Raw genomic sequence first — 13,832 nt, 5'->3', positions numbered from 1 at the left:
ATGCCCAAATCCTGCTTGCCAGTCAACCCCTGGCCTGTCAGGTTCCTAAGGAAGATATTCACACAAGGGATGATGACAAATGGAAACGCAAAGAACCATTTTATCATTAGCTGGGGGGCGATGGATGTGGACATGTTTGGAAAGTTGAAAGCAGCATTGAATGTAGTTCAGCCAATGGACAGCTATCCCAGAGGTCTCACTTTCAGGGTTGTCAGGCAAATCCAGCCAGTGTTGGGATCTCCTCACAGCACAGGCCAGGCCAGGGGAGCCGAGCCCTGCACCCACACATTGACTGGCCAGCAGCATTTCTCCAGACTGGACAGGGCCGCTCACCACAAGGTCAGCCGCAGGCAACCTCTCACGGGCTGAGATGGCTCAAGTTCTGGAGGAAGAGAGGAGAAAGGGGAAAGAGATGGAGAGGGAGCCAAGAGTTGTCATGGACCAACCGGTGCCAGGCACCATGCCGGCTCCTCATCTCATCTTCACATCAGCCATGGGGCGGGTATTATTATCTTCATTTAGAGACCAACAAATAAAGGCTTGGAGGTTTAAGTAAGTCGCAGGATTTCAATCCTGGTCTGTCGAATGCCCAAATCGTGCTCTTTTTTGTGTGCCAGACTGCCTCCCCACGTTTCCAGACCAAAAAAACAACAACAAATAAGACACAATTGGGGAGGAGGAGGATTCCAAACACCCTGTGACTTGTCAGCAGGGCGCACCATTGCTGACATCAGACTGAAAACCTGGCTCTCTTGGCCTCTCTGCTCCTAAACTAGGGGACCTCAGAGCCCTGCCCTCTCCCTCCTCCTGGGTTTTCAGGTGACTCCCCTAAAGTCAGAAATGAGCATCAGGGGTCCCCAGCGATGCTGCCTCAGCCCACACACGGGGTGTGGGGAGCCTTGCCATTCTGCTCTGGGAGTCCTGGGCTCGCAGTGCTGACTCGGGCCATGTAGAATCTCCAGGGGACAGACTGAGATGGTCAAGTGCAGAGGCTTTGAGCCCCTGTCTGCAGATTTGGCCCCAGGACTTTCCTGGTGAGTGTTTCCTGGGGGAGGGGGGTCACTCTGCATAGCAGTGACACCTGCACGGGTGCTGGTGACGCGCTGTTATCACTGCCACTGAGCGTGCCTCTGTCAGCTATGGGGCACTGGCCGGAGAACACGGCACTGCAGGCCCGGCTTTCCTTCCCTCTGCAGAGACCAGCGGAGGGGAAGGGGAAGACACGTGTAGGGTGTGTTTTGGAATGTGGAGTCCCCATTTCCTCTGCAGAGCAGACAGAAACCTACATGGATGTGTAGGGACAGGTGGGCACACTTCATTACAGATGACTGCTCTTTGCAGCCCATTAAAACCCTAATTAGCCAGTACAGGAGCCCACATGATCTAACCTCAACTTACATGTCCAGCCTTCTCTCCCACCATTCCCTGCCATGCACCCTTCCTTAGCTCCAGCCCTGGGAAGGGAAGGTTTGTCATATAAGGAGCACCAGTCTCATCCAGGCACCTGATATGATCATTAGAGAAAACCATGTAGGGACACAGCCCAGGCAGAGGCCTGGACGCCAGACAGAACAAGACGGGTTTGGCCCAGCAGTGACATGTCCCTTCTCGTCTTTTGCAGGAATTGCAAGCTGAGCAGCAGCAGCTTGTCTATGGCCGCCGTGGACATCCTCTACATCGACATCACAAGGAGATGGAACTCCATGACCCTGGACCAGCGGGATTCAGGTACCTGGTGACTGGCCTCCACCATGTCCCGTGGGAGTTCAGTACATTTTGATTCCTTTCAGGGTCAAGGTTATTCCATCAGTGTGAGGGATTGAGCTGAATTTGAGTTCAGGGGCACTGTCTGCTACAAGGCTGTGCCCACCCAAATTCTAATTCCCCAGTAGAATCCCTTGTTTTTGCTTAAGGCTTTGGTTCCATTCATAGTGGGAATACTCTGTCGCCTGTTTTTTCATTCTTTCCTCTGCACTCACTCGCCAAGCACATGCTGGGCCAGGCCCTGGATGGACCAGAGTGAAGAGCACTTGGTTCTCACCCTGAAAAAATTTGCTGTCGAGTGGGAGGCAGATGAGAACACAACACTAGTGCCGTGGGATGTGTGCTGTGGGCGGGAAGCACAGAGAGGCTCTCGGGCACCCAGGGGGCGCTCCTAGTAAGGGACACCCACAGGAGACGTCTGGGAGAGCCATGAATGCCATCAGCCGATGCACAGGGTGGGACAGAACCCCTCCAGCAGGGGTGCTGCCTGTGAAAGGCTCTGGGAACCCCAAGTGGCTTAGGTGGGCTGGAGCGAGAAGGGAGGGGGGAAGCGGAGGATGTGGGGTTGCAGGGGCTGCTGAGGCCTTGAAGGCCACACAGATGTTTCCACTTGAGCCTCCAGGTTACATGACGTCGAGGCTTCAGTTAGAAGGATCCACCTTTAGGTGGATGAGTTTCTGATCTTTTTCCTTATAAAGGGTGTTTCTCTACAAAGTCATAATAACCATACCTGACATTGGTACCCCTCATCACAAAGTTACAAAGTGCTTTCATGCAGACCCCTCAGTAAGTGTCCCCGTGCAGAAGGGATCACCAGGCTCATTTCACAGATGAGTAAACTCAGCTCAGCTCACCTGGCAGCTCCGGTCCCTTGGCACCGGCTTCCCTCCGAAAGGGACTCCCAGCGGAGGGGGTACCTGGGAGCAACTTTCTCCTGTGATTTGGTGGCGAAGACATGCAATGGGGTTGGGAGATCCAGGTTGGAACTGACTCTGCCTGTTCTAGGATGTAAACTTGAAAAGCCATTTCACCTCCTAATCCCCGTTTCTTCTCCTGTAAATGGTGCCGACGCCTGCTCTCCGGGTGCCTGAGGCCTCCTGTGTCAGGGGTGTGAAAGCCTTTGGAGCCCTTGTTGGCAGTTAATCTTGTTAGTAGGCACCCCTTGGGGAGAATCTGGGGTGCGCTGCCTGACAGCAGGTGCTCCCTGCCAGATCCAGCGCACACCTGTGGTCTGCCCTGGGCCGCAGCCTCCTGACTCAGGGACCAGCAGGCCCTTCCTGCAAGTCGGTGCTCAGGCTGCGTTTGCTGATTGGCCTCACAGTGGATAATGATGCTCCCAGCTGCCCATCCATTGTCGGGTGTTTCCTACGTGCCACGCCCTCTGCCGGGCCCTTTACATGTGCAGCACTGGCTAGAATCCTCCTGGAGACGGGTGTGGTTATCTCCATTGTACAGAGAGGGAAACTGAGGCTCAGAGGCACGACTGGTGGGTCAGGCCCTCACTCCACACTGCCACTGTCCCCTTCTCGGTTGCTTTGTCCTACTACTGGGTCCTAGAGTAAGATGACCACCAGCTCCCAGCCTAGCTCTAATTCAGAAGCAGACCTTGGGGAATAGCAACACTCCTTGAACCCACAAGGTGAGCGCTCCTGTGCGGTGGGCGTCCCTCACAGCTTCCCTGGCAACAGGAGGGTAGGCAGATTAATTATCATCTCGGGGGGCCAGGGCGCTCGTGTGACAGTTGAGCAGACAGCTTTTGCTGACGCCTTCAGAAAGTAAAGTGTTTGCTCTGTGAGTTGAATGCGGGGAGTGGTGGCAGGATCCTGGGGAGGGGGCCAGCTGAGGGGGTGGGGTGGCAATGGAATTATTAAATATTGAAATTGATCAGGAGTTGCCGCAGGAAGCTATTTATCATGTTTTATTGCTTCAAACTAGCATTACCATCTGGCCCGTTGTTAATTCTGAGCAGCTTTTCCTGTTTTGTTTGCCTCTTAAATTGCTCCCTGGACATGGAATCCATGGGGGGTGCCCACAGTACAGGCATGGAGAGATTTTCTGGGGTCTGCCACCTTTCTGGGGTCTGCTGACCAAGCTAAGGAGATGAGAAAAGACTTATTTTTAGCGCATTCTGACAAGAGAATCCCGGGCTGGGACCCTCCAGGCCTGGCGCCTGCCTCAGCCGAGAGTGTGGAGTAGTGATGGTAATAGCTGCAGTTTTGAGATCATCTCGTAGGTGCTCACATCATTGCTAACCCTCACACCAGGCCTTTGAGGGGGTGAGCGTATCCCATTTTACAGATGAGGGTCCTGAGGCTCCACGAGCAAAAGCGACTTGTCTAAGACCCATAGCCAGTGCATGGCCTCGGGCCCAGGACACCATCCCCAGTCCCCATGGCCCTTGGCTGCCCACCCAAGGGCCATGCCAAGCAGTGCTTCATCCTGTGATTGACTGAGGAGGGGTGGGGCTTGGGAGGCAGGGAGGTGAAAGGTCGACTCCCAGCCCACAAGACCTGTGCAGGAAGGAACTGGAATGGGAGGTGATGTGGAGTCCAGGTGCCTGTCTCCCCTTCCTTCACGCTGGAGCTTGTGCCTGTTTCCATCGCTCCTGAAAGGAAATGACAGGGTCTGGGGGAGAGGTAGTGTGGGCTGGGCATGAAAGCCAGGAATGAGAGCCCGTCTGTGTGGTGACCTCAGGGTCACTGCTGTCTCTGGCTGGTGCCCAGTCCTTGCCTCCTGAGAAGGCTGGTCCAACGCCCTGATTCCCAAAGAGAAGGAGCTTCTGATGCCTCCACGTTCTTAGGACCATCCAGGAAGGTACTGGGTGGCAAAGGAAGGCATTGTGGTTGAGTGGTGGTTCTCCTTTGGGCGAGTCAGCAAGGAGACCAGAGGGTCCTTCCTTCCCCCCATGGTGCTGGGCCCAGGCTTCTGTTAAGTGCTGGCCAGAGGGGTGGGTGCTGTGTTCCAGAGCCACTGTGGGGCTGACAAGAAAGAAGTCAGAAGAGTGGTAGAACGGGGTTTCTCATTCTCAAAGGGCACACATTCCTTCATTCACAAGCAGGGACTGAACATGTTAGCGGGTATTGGGCCCTATGGAAATATATCAAGAGAAATTGTATTTACAGATCCCACTGTCAAGAAAAAGAATAATAATAGAGACCATTTGCTGAACATTTACTATGTGGCAGAAATAAAAAATACTTGTTATAAATGCTTATTATGAGATAGGGCTCTTATTCCCATTTGGCAAATGAGAAACCTGAGACTTAATGAGGGGAGGCTAGGATTTCAACCAAGAGCAGCCTGCCCATTGCCTTTGCATTATTCCCAGTTCTGTAGCCTCACACGTGCAGAGGACGCACAGTTGACACATATGATCAGGCAGGGCCAGAGCCACAAACAAAGGAAAGCAGCAGAGGAAAGATGCTGTGAGGGTTAAGAGAGAGAACATGTATCAAGCACTTAGCATGATGTGTGACCCAGAAAAGGCACTCACTATGTGTCCTGTATCCCTGAGGGCCTAGCACATGGCCCAGAGCACACAAGAGGATCTCGCTCGGTGCGCAGTGAATGTCTGATGAGCAGATGAATGTCAAAATAAAAAATGCCCGTATCCCCGAAGCAGGGAGATGTGAGTGTGAGGACCATGGTTTAGAGTAGCAGTGATCTGCTTGACAGGGTCTCCCTTTCTTGTCCAGTCTAAAACGCCAGCCAGTTTGGACAAGATCATCACCCAGTGTCCACATCAGCTGTGTCCAAGTGCTCATGCCCTGTCCCCTTTCTACAAGGCAGCCCAGACCTTCCTTCTGCCCTGATGAGATTTCAGTGCCCACTCAGGGGGTTAACCCGATTCCTGAACCTTTATGAACCTACCCTTGAAATGAAGAAGAAAAAGGGTGTGTAAAAAGAGTAGTGCGGGGGAAAGAACTAGTAAGAAAAAGCATGCATGTTATAAAATCTAAAGCTCAGACCGTCCTTTGAATAGGCTTGTTTTCTATTGACTTTGTTTCATTGGGCCAGGTGCACAGGATTGGATTAATCCTAATCCTTGTTCATGAGATACTTCCACCCTGGTCCATGCATAGCCTACTTTTATTTCGTTAACTTACTTGTAATAATGGCATAAGCATTCACTAACTCACCACCCAAGACAAGAGCTAAGACTTGACAGTAACCCACATATAACAGGTGGCTCTTCACGACACCAGCCCATTCCCCGCCGCTCCCACCCAAGGGACCCTCCCCTGCATCCGGTGCTCATGGTCCCTCAGCAGGCTGCCTTCCTCCCTGTTAGACTGTCAGTGACTGTTCAGGAGCTGATGGAATTCAGTAATACGCAACCTCACACTCCCCAACAGGCCAGTGTAATTGTCATTTAAAAAAATTAAAGATTTCAATTTCCAATTTTAAAATTTCTAGCAGAACACAGGAATCCAACTGAGGGCATTATCAGCACACCTGGGGTGTGGTGGCCTCTGGTTGCACAGCATCAAATGAAGAAATGAGTCTGTTAGTGAAGATGAAGTTACTTCATGTAAATTGTGCTCACGAGCTGCTCCTCATCATTGAGACTCTGCTCTCAAATCTTCCGAGTGGCCTCTCACTTCTCTGTGGAGAGACGAGGACAGCATCCAGATTGGGCAATGAAAGGAGGGGTCGGCGGTGTCCTCGTTGAGAAACAAATATCTCACTTGCGAAGGGGACGGGTGAGCCCAGCACCTGGGCATCTAACACAGGACCAGTGTCTCGGGGCTTCTGACCCCTAACAACTGTGTCCACTTTGCAGCCAGATGTTTTGCTGTTTTAAGATAGAAGCTAAAGGTCCCTCCAAGTAACCAAGGGAACAAGATTACAAAGCAAGAAAAAGTAGACTGGAGAGTCCCCCCGCCCCCCACCCATGCGAGCATGAGTGCGGGACACCTGTATGCGTGCACAGCACACATGAGCACATACTCACATCCCTTGTTCACAGAGAGAAATTTAGGAGTGACATGGTTTAATGTCTGATAGGCTGACCAAATAAGAAACATGTCTTCTACTGCTTGAAGAACGCCTGAGCTACATGCCCTCCCTCCTGGGGCTGCCTTGTTTGACTGGCAATATAACCAAAGCCCAGGGCTCTGGGAGCTGCCATACCTGCCTTTGACCCTGGGCCCCATGACTTGCTCCCTGTGTAACCTCTACAAGTTGTGTGCCTTCCTCTGGGCCTTGTGCTCGCCCTCTGTGAGGTGGAGCTGATCATGAAATCATTGCCATGGATGAAGCGAGACAGGCACGGGAAGCACTCAGAGCAGGGTCTGCCGCAGGGAACGTTCAGTAAGCGAGGCTGCTGCTGTTGCTATCCTGTCACTCTCACTGCTCCCCTCTCAGGAAGTGCATCCTGGACACCACTCAAGCCAGGCGCCTGCAGGTGCTGGGAGCAAACAGGAGTAAGTGCCTGCCTTGAGATGCTACAGCCTGGGAGAGGGAGGGGGCAGGTGACAACAGACATCCCTTGGTGCCCGACATAGTGCTGGGCTCTCCTCGCCTCTCTCCAAGACTGCCCTCCCGCCGTGGCTGGACTGTTGCTGTAACAGCCTAGTGCCTGCCTGCCCCTTTGACCTGCACTGTGTGGCTGAGGACGGGAACCCCTGGGTGCAGCTCAGGCAAGTGGGGGCGGTGGGGACTGAGAGGCCCGGGAAGGCTGGGATGCAGCAGGACATGCAGCGAGGAGGCCTCAGGGCTGCAGGCCTGAACAGCCAGGACCAGTCTCTCTCTCGTTGGCCCTGCCGTGGTCCCTGAAGACCAGTCTTTACCATTCCTCAGTATGTCTGCTCTCACACTGGTGGGCACTTGCTGGCTGCCCTGGGATGACCATGTCGGCCACCAGCCCTCTTCTACATCACCTCTCAATTCAGAGCTGACCACCAGCTGCCTGCAGTCACTGGTCTCATGACTCCAGCTCAGGGAGAGCACCTGAGTGAGTGGGGGCCTGGCAGACTGGACCCCTTCCCACTCACAGGCCATCGGTAGCCCCCCACACACTCTCTCCCGCCAGGTGGCCGGCCACCTTGGAGGTCCTCCACTGCAGGCCCTTGGCTGTGCAGGAAACCCCTCCCCTTGCACACTGTCGCCTCAAGGAGCCTTCCTCAGCCCTCCAGCTGGTCTGGTCACCCTTCCCATGGCTCCAACAGCATCCAGCCCTGCTCCTTGACCACACAGATCACGGCACTAATTCAACACTGGAATGAGAGTGTGGTATCTGCCCCTTAAGCTGGACTAACCTCCATGAAGAAAAACTATTCCCGCCTTAAGCCTGACGCTGTGCCTGGCACACAGTAGGTGCGCAGCAAACCCAAGTCCAGTGGAGGAGGCGTTAGACCCCGACAATGAGCTGATCTTGTGGGTGTCTGAGTCGTGTTATTATTTCTCCACAAATTTCCTCAGTGGACTTCAGATCGCCTGCCTCCTATATTTTCATTAGCTGGAATGAGCCCCACTGAAATGTATTTGGTTAACGAGGTACTGAAATATTTGAAACTATTTTTACTTGGAATGTTTAGCACAGCGTTGCTTATGCACACACGGATGCCCCCCTCCCTCTGAAATTCGGGGGCCAAGGATAAGTAGGCAGGTTGCACGCAGCACCTCACACGACGTGTCTGGCACAAGTGACATTCTTCAGCCTTGAGATCATCTCGGAGTCAGATGGGCCTCTCTGGATATGCGCCCTGCACGCTTACCAAATAGTCGGTGTCAGAACTATTTTAATAAAAGCAAGTGATCCAAGAGAAACGCCAGCTCCCTCTCCCTTGCACAGACCCTTCTCTTCAGCCGTCAGCGGCAGGCTGCGCTTTCTGTAATTCCGCTTCCCTTGGTGAGGACCGCCGGGAGCCCTGTGTTCACACCACAGCCCCTTTGGCAGGCCAGCGCCTGCTCTTCATCATCCTCTCCTCACCTCCAGGATGCAGGGACCAGGAGCCCCGCCCACTGTCTGGCCTCAGGGCTGAAAAAGAGAGAAAGAAAACAGGAATGGCTTTTTATGCAGCAGTCCCCTTTTCTCAGACTTGCTGCTTACCCTTTCCAGATCTTGCAGGAATAGCGGCAGCAATATGGAGTGTTGTGGGGAAAGCATGAGCAACAGAGGCAGACGGGCTGTTCAATACCCCGCATCTCTCTCTGGGAGCCCCAAGGGGCAGGGGGGGGGGGGGGCACTTCAGCTCTGGGAGCTGCAGTTTCTCTTAAAACAGAACAGGTGACATCCTCTTTGCCTTGTAAGGATTTAGTAAGGAAGGAAGGAAGCTGGAGCTCTTTTTCTCTTTGTTTGAACCACCATTGTTGTCCTGGCATGTGCATATGGTTTACAGATTACAAAACAGTTTTCCAGTCCATTTGTTCATACTCCCGTGGGCTCAGTCTTATCCACAGGACTCCATTTAGGGAGGAGGAAACCAAGGGTCAGGGGGGTAAAGAGGTGCTTGGGGGCAGAGCAGCCACTGGGTCTGGAACCTCCATCCTATGCTGCCTGGGGAAGTGACAATAGTCACAAGCTCCTGACGTGGAAGGACCATGTCAATCCAAAAAATGTCCCCAGGCCCAAGAGCCCAATCGGTGATTGGGGCATCCCTAAGTGTTGGGCAGAGCTGTGTGTGGTATTTCTGAACCATAGTCCCTGGGATGGATGCACTACAGTTTTTTAATCCATTCACCTACTGAAGGACATCTGGTTGCTTCTGATTTTTGGTGATTATGAAAAAAGCTACTATAAACATTCGTTTGCAGGATTTGAGTGAACATAAATTTAAACAACTGTGGGCAAATACCTAGAAACATGATTGATTGCTGGACTGTATGTTAAAACCATGTTTAGCTTTTTAAGAAATTGCCCATCTTCAAAGTGGTCTTACCATTTCACATTCCCACCAGGAATCATTGGGAGTTCCTGTTGCGCCACATCCTGTCAGTGCGTAGTATTGTCAGGTTTTTTGATTTGGCCAATCTAACAAGTGTGTAGTATGTTGTAGATATTCTTTATCAACTGGAGGAGTTCCCCCCATTCCTAGTTTGCTGAGAGGTATTTTTGTTGTTTGTTTGTTTGGCTGGTTGCTGCTTTAAAATCATGGTTGGGTGTTGGATTTTGTCAAATGCTTTTCCTGCATCCATCATTGTGGGCCTATGACTTTTCTTCTTCAGCCTGTTGTAAAAGATTACATCATTTGACTTTTGAATGTTCAGGCAGCCTTGCATGCCTAGAACAAACCCCACTGGTCATGGTATAGAATTCTTTTTATACATTGTTGGGTTCAATTTGCTAACATTTTGTTGAGGGTTTTTGCTTTGTGTTTATAAGAGATATTGATCTGTAGTTTTCCTTTCTGGAAATGCCATTATCTGGTTCTGATATTAGCGTATGCTGGCCTCATGAAATGAATTGGGATGTGTTCCCCTCTGCTTCTGTACTCTGGAAGAGTTTGCAGAGAATTTGTACTGTTTCTTTCTTAAATATTGGGTAGAATTTATCGGTGAAGCCATCAGGGCCTAGTGCTTTCTTTTTTGGAAAGTAATTAATTGTTCATTAAATCTCTTTAATGGATACATAAGCCTATTCAGATTATCTGTTTCTCCTTGTGTGAGTTTTAGTAAATTGCATCTCTCAAAAAATTGGACCATTTCATCTTAAGTTACTAAATTTGTGGGCATAGAGTTATTCATAATATTCTTTTATTTTTAGTGTTCACAGAATCAGGAGTGATGCTCTCTTTCATTTCTGATGTTAGTAATTTTAAATTACTAATTAATAGTCTAGTAAATCATCTTTTTTTTATTTCTTGGGTTGCCTGACTACAGGTTATCAATTTTATTGATCTTTTCAGAGACGCACCTTTTATGTTAATTCATTTTCTCTATTGAGTTCCTGTTTTTAATGTCATTGATTTATACTTTAATTTTTATTATTTCTTTTCTTCTGCCTACTTTGGATTTAATTTGCTCTTCTTTTTCTAGTTTCCTAAGGTGGAAGCTCAGATGATTGATTTAAATATCTAAAATATATGCATTCAATGCTATAAATTTCCCTCTAAGCACTGCTTTCACTGCATCCCACAAAATTCAGTAAGTTCTATTTTTATATTTATTTAGTTCAAAATATTTTAAGATTTCTCTTGAGACTTATTTTTGACCCATATGTCGTTTAGACATGTACTGTTTAATCTCCAAATACTTTGGGACTGTCCCGTTCACTTTCTGTTGTTGAGCTCTAGTTTAATTCCATTGTGGTAGGAGAACAAAGTTTGAGATTTTTATTCTATTAAATTTGTTAAGGTGTGTTTTATGGCCCAGAATGTAGTGTCTTGTGAATGTTCCATGTGCATTCTGCTCTAGTTGGATGAAGTGTTTTAGAAATGTCAATTAGATCCAGTTGATTGATGGTGCCATTCAGTTCAACTCTCTCCTTACCGATTTTCTGCCTGCTGGATCTGTCAATTACTGATGGAGGAGTGTTGAAATCTCCAGCTATGATAGTGGATTTGTCTATTTTCCGTGCAGTTCTATCAATTTTATATGTATTTTGACCCTTGATTATTATGTAATGCCCACCTTTATCCCAGATAATTTTCCTTGTTCTGCAGTCCGCTTTGAAATGAATAAAGCGACTCCAACTTTCTTTTTGGCTGATGTTAGCATGATCTGTCTTTCTCCATCTCTTTACTTTTTAATCTATGTCTATGTTTAAGGTAGGTTTTTTATAAGCCACTTGTAGTTGAGTTTTGTTTTGTTTTTTACCCACCCCAATTAAAAAATAATTTTTGTCTTTTAATTGATATATTTAAAGCATTCGATTTAAAGTAATTATTGATATAGTTGGGTTAACAGCTACCATGTTTACAACTGCTCTCTACTTGTTGCATTTGTTCATTGCTTTTTTTTTCCATCTTCCCTTCTTTTCTGTCATCTCTAGTTTTAATTGAGCATTTTATATTATTCCATTTTTTTTCTTTTTTAACATATCAATTATATTTCTTTTTTTTTAATTCACTTGTTGTCCTAGCGTTTACAATGCATTTTTTCAACTAATAAGTCCATTTTCAAATAACACTATGCCATTTCACAGACAGTGCAGGTGCCTTATGATAGACTATTCCCATTTGTTCCCTCCTGCCCTCACAATGTTGATAGTATTCATTTCATTTATTCCTAAAATATTATCACCCAATACATTGTTTCTATTATTACTTTGAACAGTAACCTATTAGATCAATGAAGAATAAGAAAAATGAAAAGATTTTATCTTGCCTTCACTTATTCCTTTTCTGGGGTCTGTCATTCATTTTGGAAACTTCTCAGCCATTATTCCTTTATATAATCTTTCTCCTTTCTTCTCCTTCTGGTATTCCCATTACACGTATATTACACCTTTTGTCATTGTCCCACTGTTCCTGGACATTCTCCTTTTTTGCATTCTTTTTTCTCTTTGCAGTTCAGTGTGTGATGTTTCCATTGACATATCTCCAGCCTGACTGATTCTTTCTCTGGCCATGTCCAGTCTACTGGAAGTCCATTGTGGGTGTTCTTCATTTCTTTTATGGTGTTTTTATTTCTAGCATTTGCTTTTGATTCTTCCTTAGTGTTTCCATCTCTTACCTACATTCCCCATCTGTTCTTGAACATTGCCTATTTTCTCCATTAGAGTCCTTAACATATTAATTATCTTTATTTTTAATTTCCCATCAGATAATATTCCAACATCTATATCATATGTGAGTCCAGTTCTGATGCTCACTGTGTCTCTTCAGACCATGCTTATTCTTGCCTTTTAGCAGGCCTTGTAACTTTTTGTTGAGAGCTGGACTTGATATATCTGGTACTAACTAGAAACTAAGGCAATCAGGCTTTTAATGTGAGGCTTTATGTTAACCTGGCTGGAAGCTGGGCTGAACTCAATGTTTGCTGCAGCTGTGGATGCCAGAGGCTTTTGTTTCCTTGGTTTATTTTCTCTCCCTCTTGCCTTTGGGTTTCCCAAAAACTCCTTTTTAAATAGAGTCTTTGTCATGCAGCCCACTCAGTTGTAATCCACTGTTGTTATATTGGAGCCCTGGTGATGTGGTGGTAGAGTACTGCGGAGAGAAAACACTTTATAACCTTGTAATTAAATCACAGATTCTTCCTGGACTGTGACTTTCAGAAATGTTTCTGAACCACAATTCTTTGTCTTTAAATTCTAATGGCCTGTGAAAAGCTGCACAAACCACAAGCATTCCAGAAGTGTTCAACATACAAACCCTTTCAGAGATTTTCCATGGAATTTCTGGTGAAATCTGGGTTTAGTCATTAAACCTGAGAATGAAGAGAGAACCTCATGAGCTATCTGATCAGGTCGCTGTCTCTAGTCAAGTAGATGGTCAATTTAGCCAAGACAGAGCCTTACCCGGCCCATAGTTCACCATCTCTCTCATGGGGCCAACTCCAATACTCACTGGTAGCATTCTCCAATGTGTGTTCATCTTACTGCCATAGAATTGTAGTATTTAAAACCAGAAAGGCCTTAGAAATCATTTATTACAATGCCCATACTTCACAGATGAGGGACTCTGAGACCCTGGCGAGTTAATGGGAGAACCACCTGCTGTTCATTGGCCTTCTACCTTCCCTCCCTGCTCTGTTTCCTAGATCTTTCTAAGAAGTAAATCACACATTTCTTTTTTAGATAATCAGTATACAAGTTTGTGATGAAAACTACACTTTGCTCATCCTTCATCCCATGGAGAGGAGAGAAAGTAGGTCGTGCCCTTGGGGTGCCCAGCATCCCACTGGAGGACTTGGGAGACTTCCATGACTGGGTGTCCTTGACCTCCATGTATTCCCTGGGGTCTAGATAAACCAGTGGTTCTCAACTGGGGGCAATTTTGCCCCTTCCCTATGGGACATTTGGCCATGTCTAGAGACATTTTTGTTTGTCACAACTGGGGAAGGAGGTTGCTACTGGGATCTAGTGAGTAGAGGCCAGGGATGCTGCAAAACATTATGTAATATACAGGGCAAACCCCACAATAAAGAGTCCTCTGGCCTCAAATCTGAAAGGGGTTGAGGTCGAG

General features: G+C 48.0%; 1 protein-coding gene across 1 annotated transcript in view; it reads left to right on the top strand.

Annotated features, from left to right (window-relative positions):
- The window catches only part of TTLL11 (tubulin tyrosine ligase like 11), a 185,759-nt gene that overhangs the window by 156,452 nt on the left and 15,475 nt on the right, over positions 1-13,832 (top strand). Inside the window, exon 8 of the mRNA XM_070430842.1 lies at positions 1,622-1,728. Coding sequence (XP_070286943.1) covers positions 1,622-1,728 — 107 coding nt within the window. The remainder of the gene's footprint in view (positions 1-1,621; positions 1,729-13,832) is intronic.

The sequence above is a fragment of the Myotis yumanensis genome, unplaced genomic scaffold (assembly GCF_028538775.1).
Source record: "Myotis yumanensis isolate MYYU_CA2020_CCGP unplaced genomic scaffold, mMyoYum1.0.hap1 SCAF_12, whole genome shotgun sequence".
Lineage (NCBI taxonomy): Eukaryota > Metazoa > Chordata > Mammalia > Chiroptera > Vespertilionidae > Myotis > Myotis yumanensis.
Note: the sequence above shows the minus strand (reverse complement) of the source record. Positions and strands in the feature narration are given on the sequence as shown.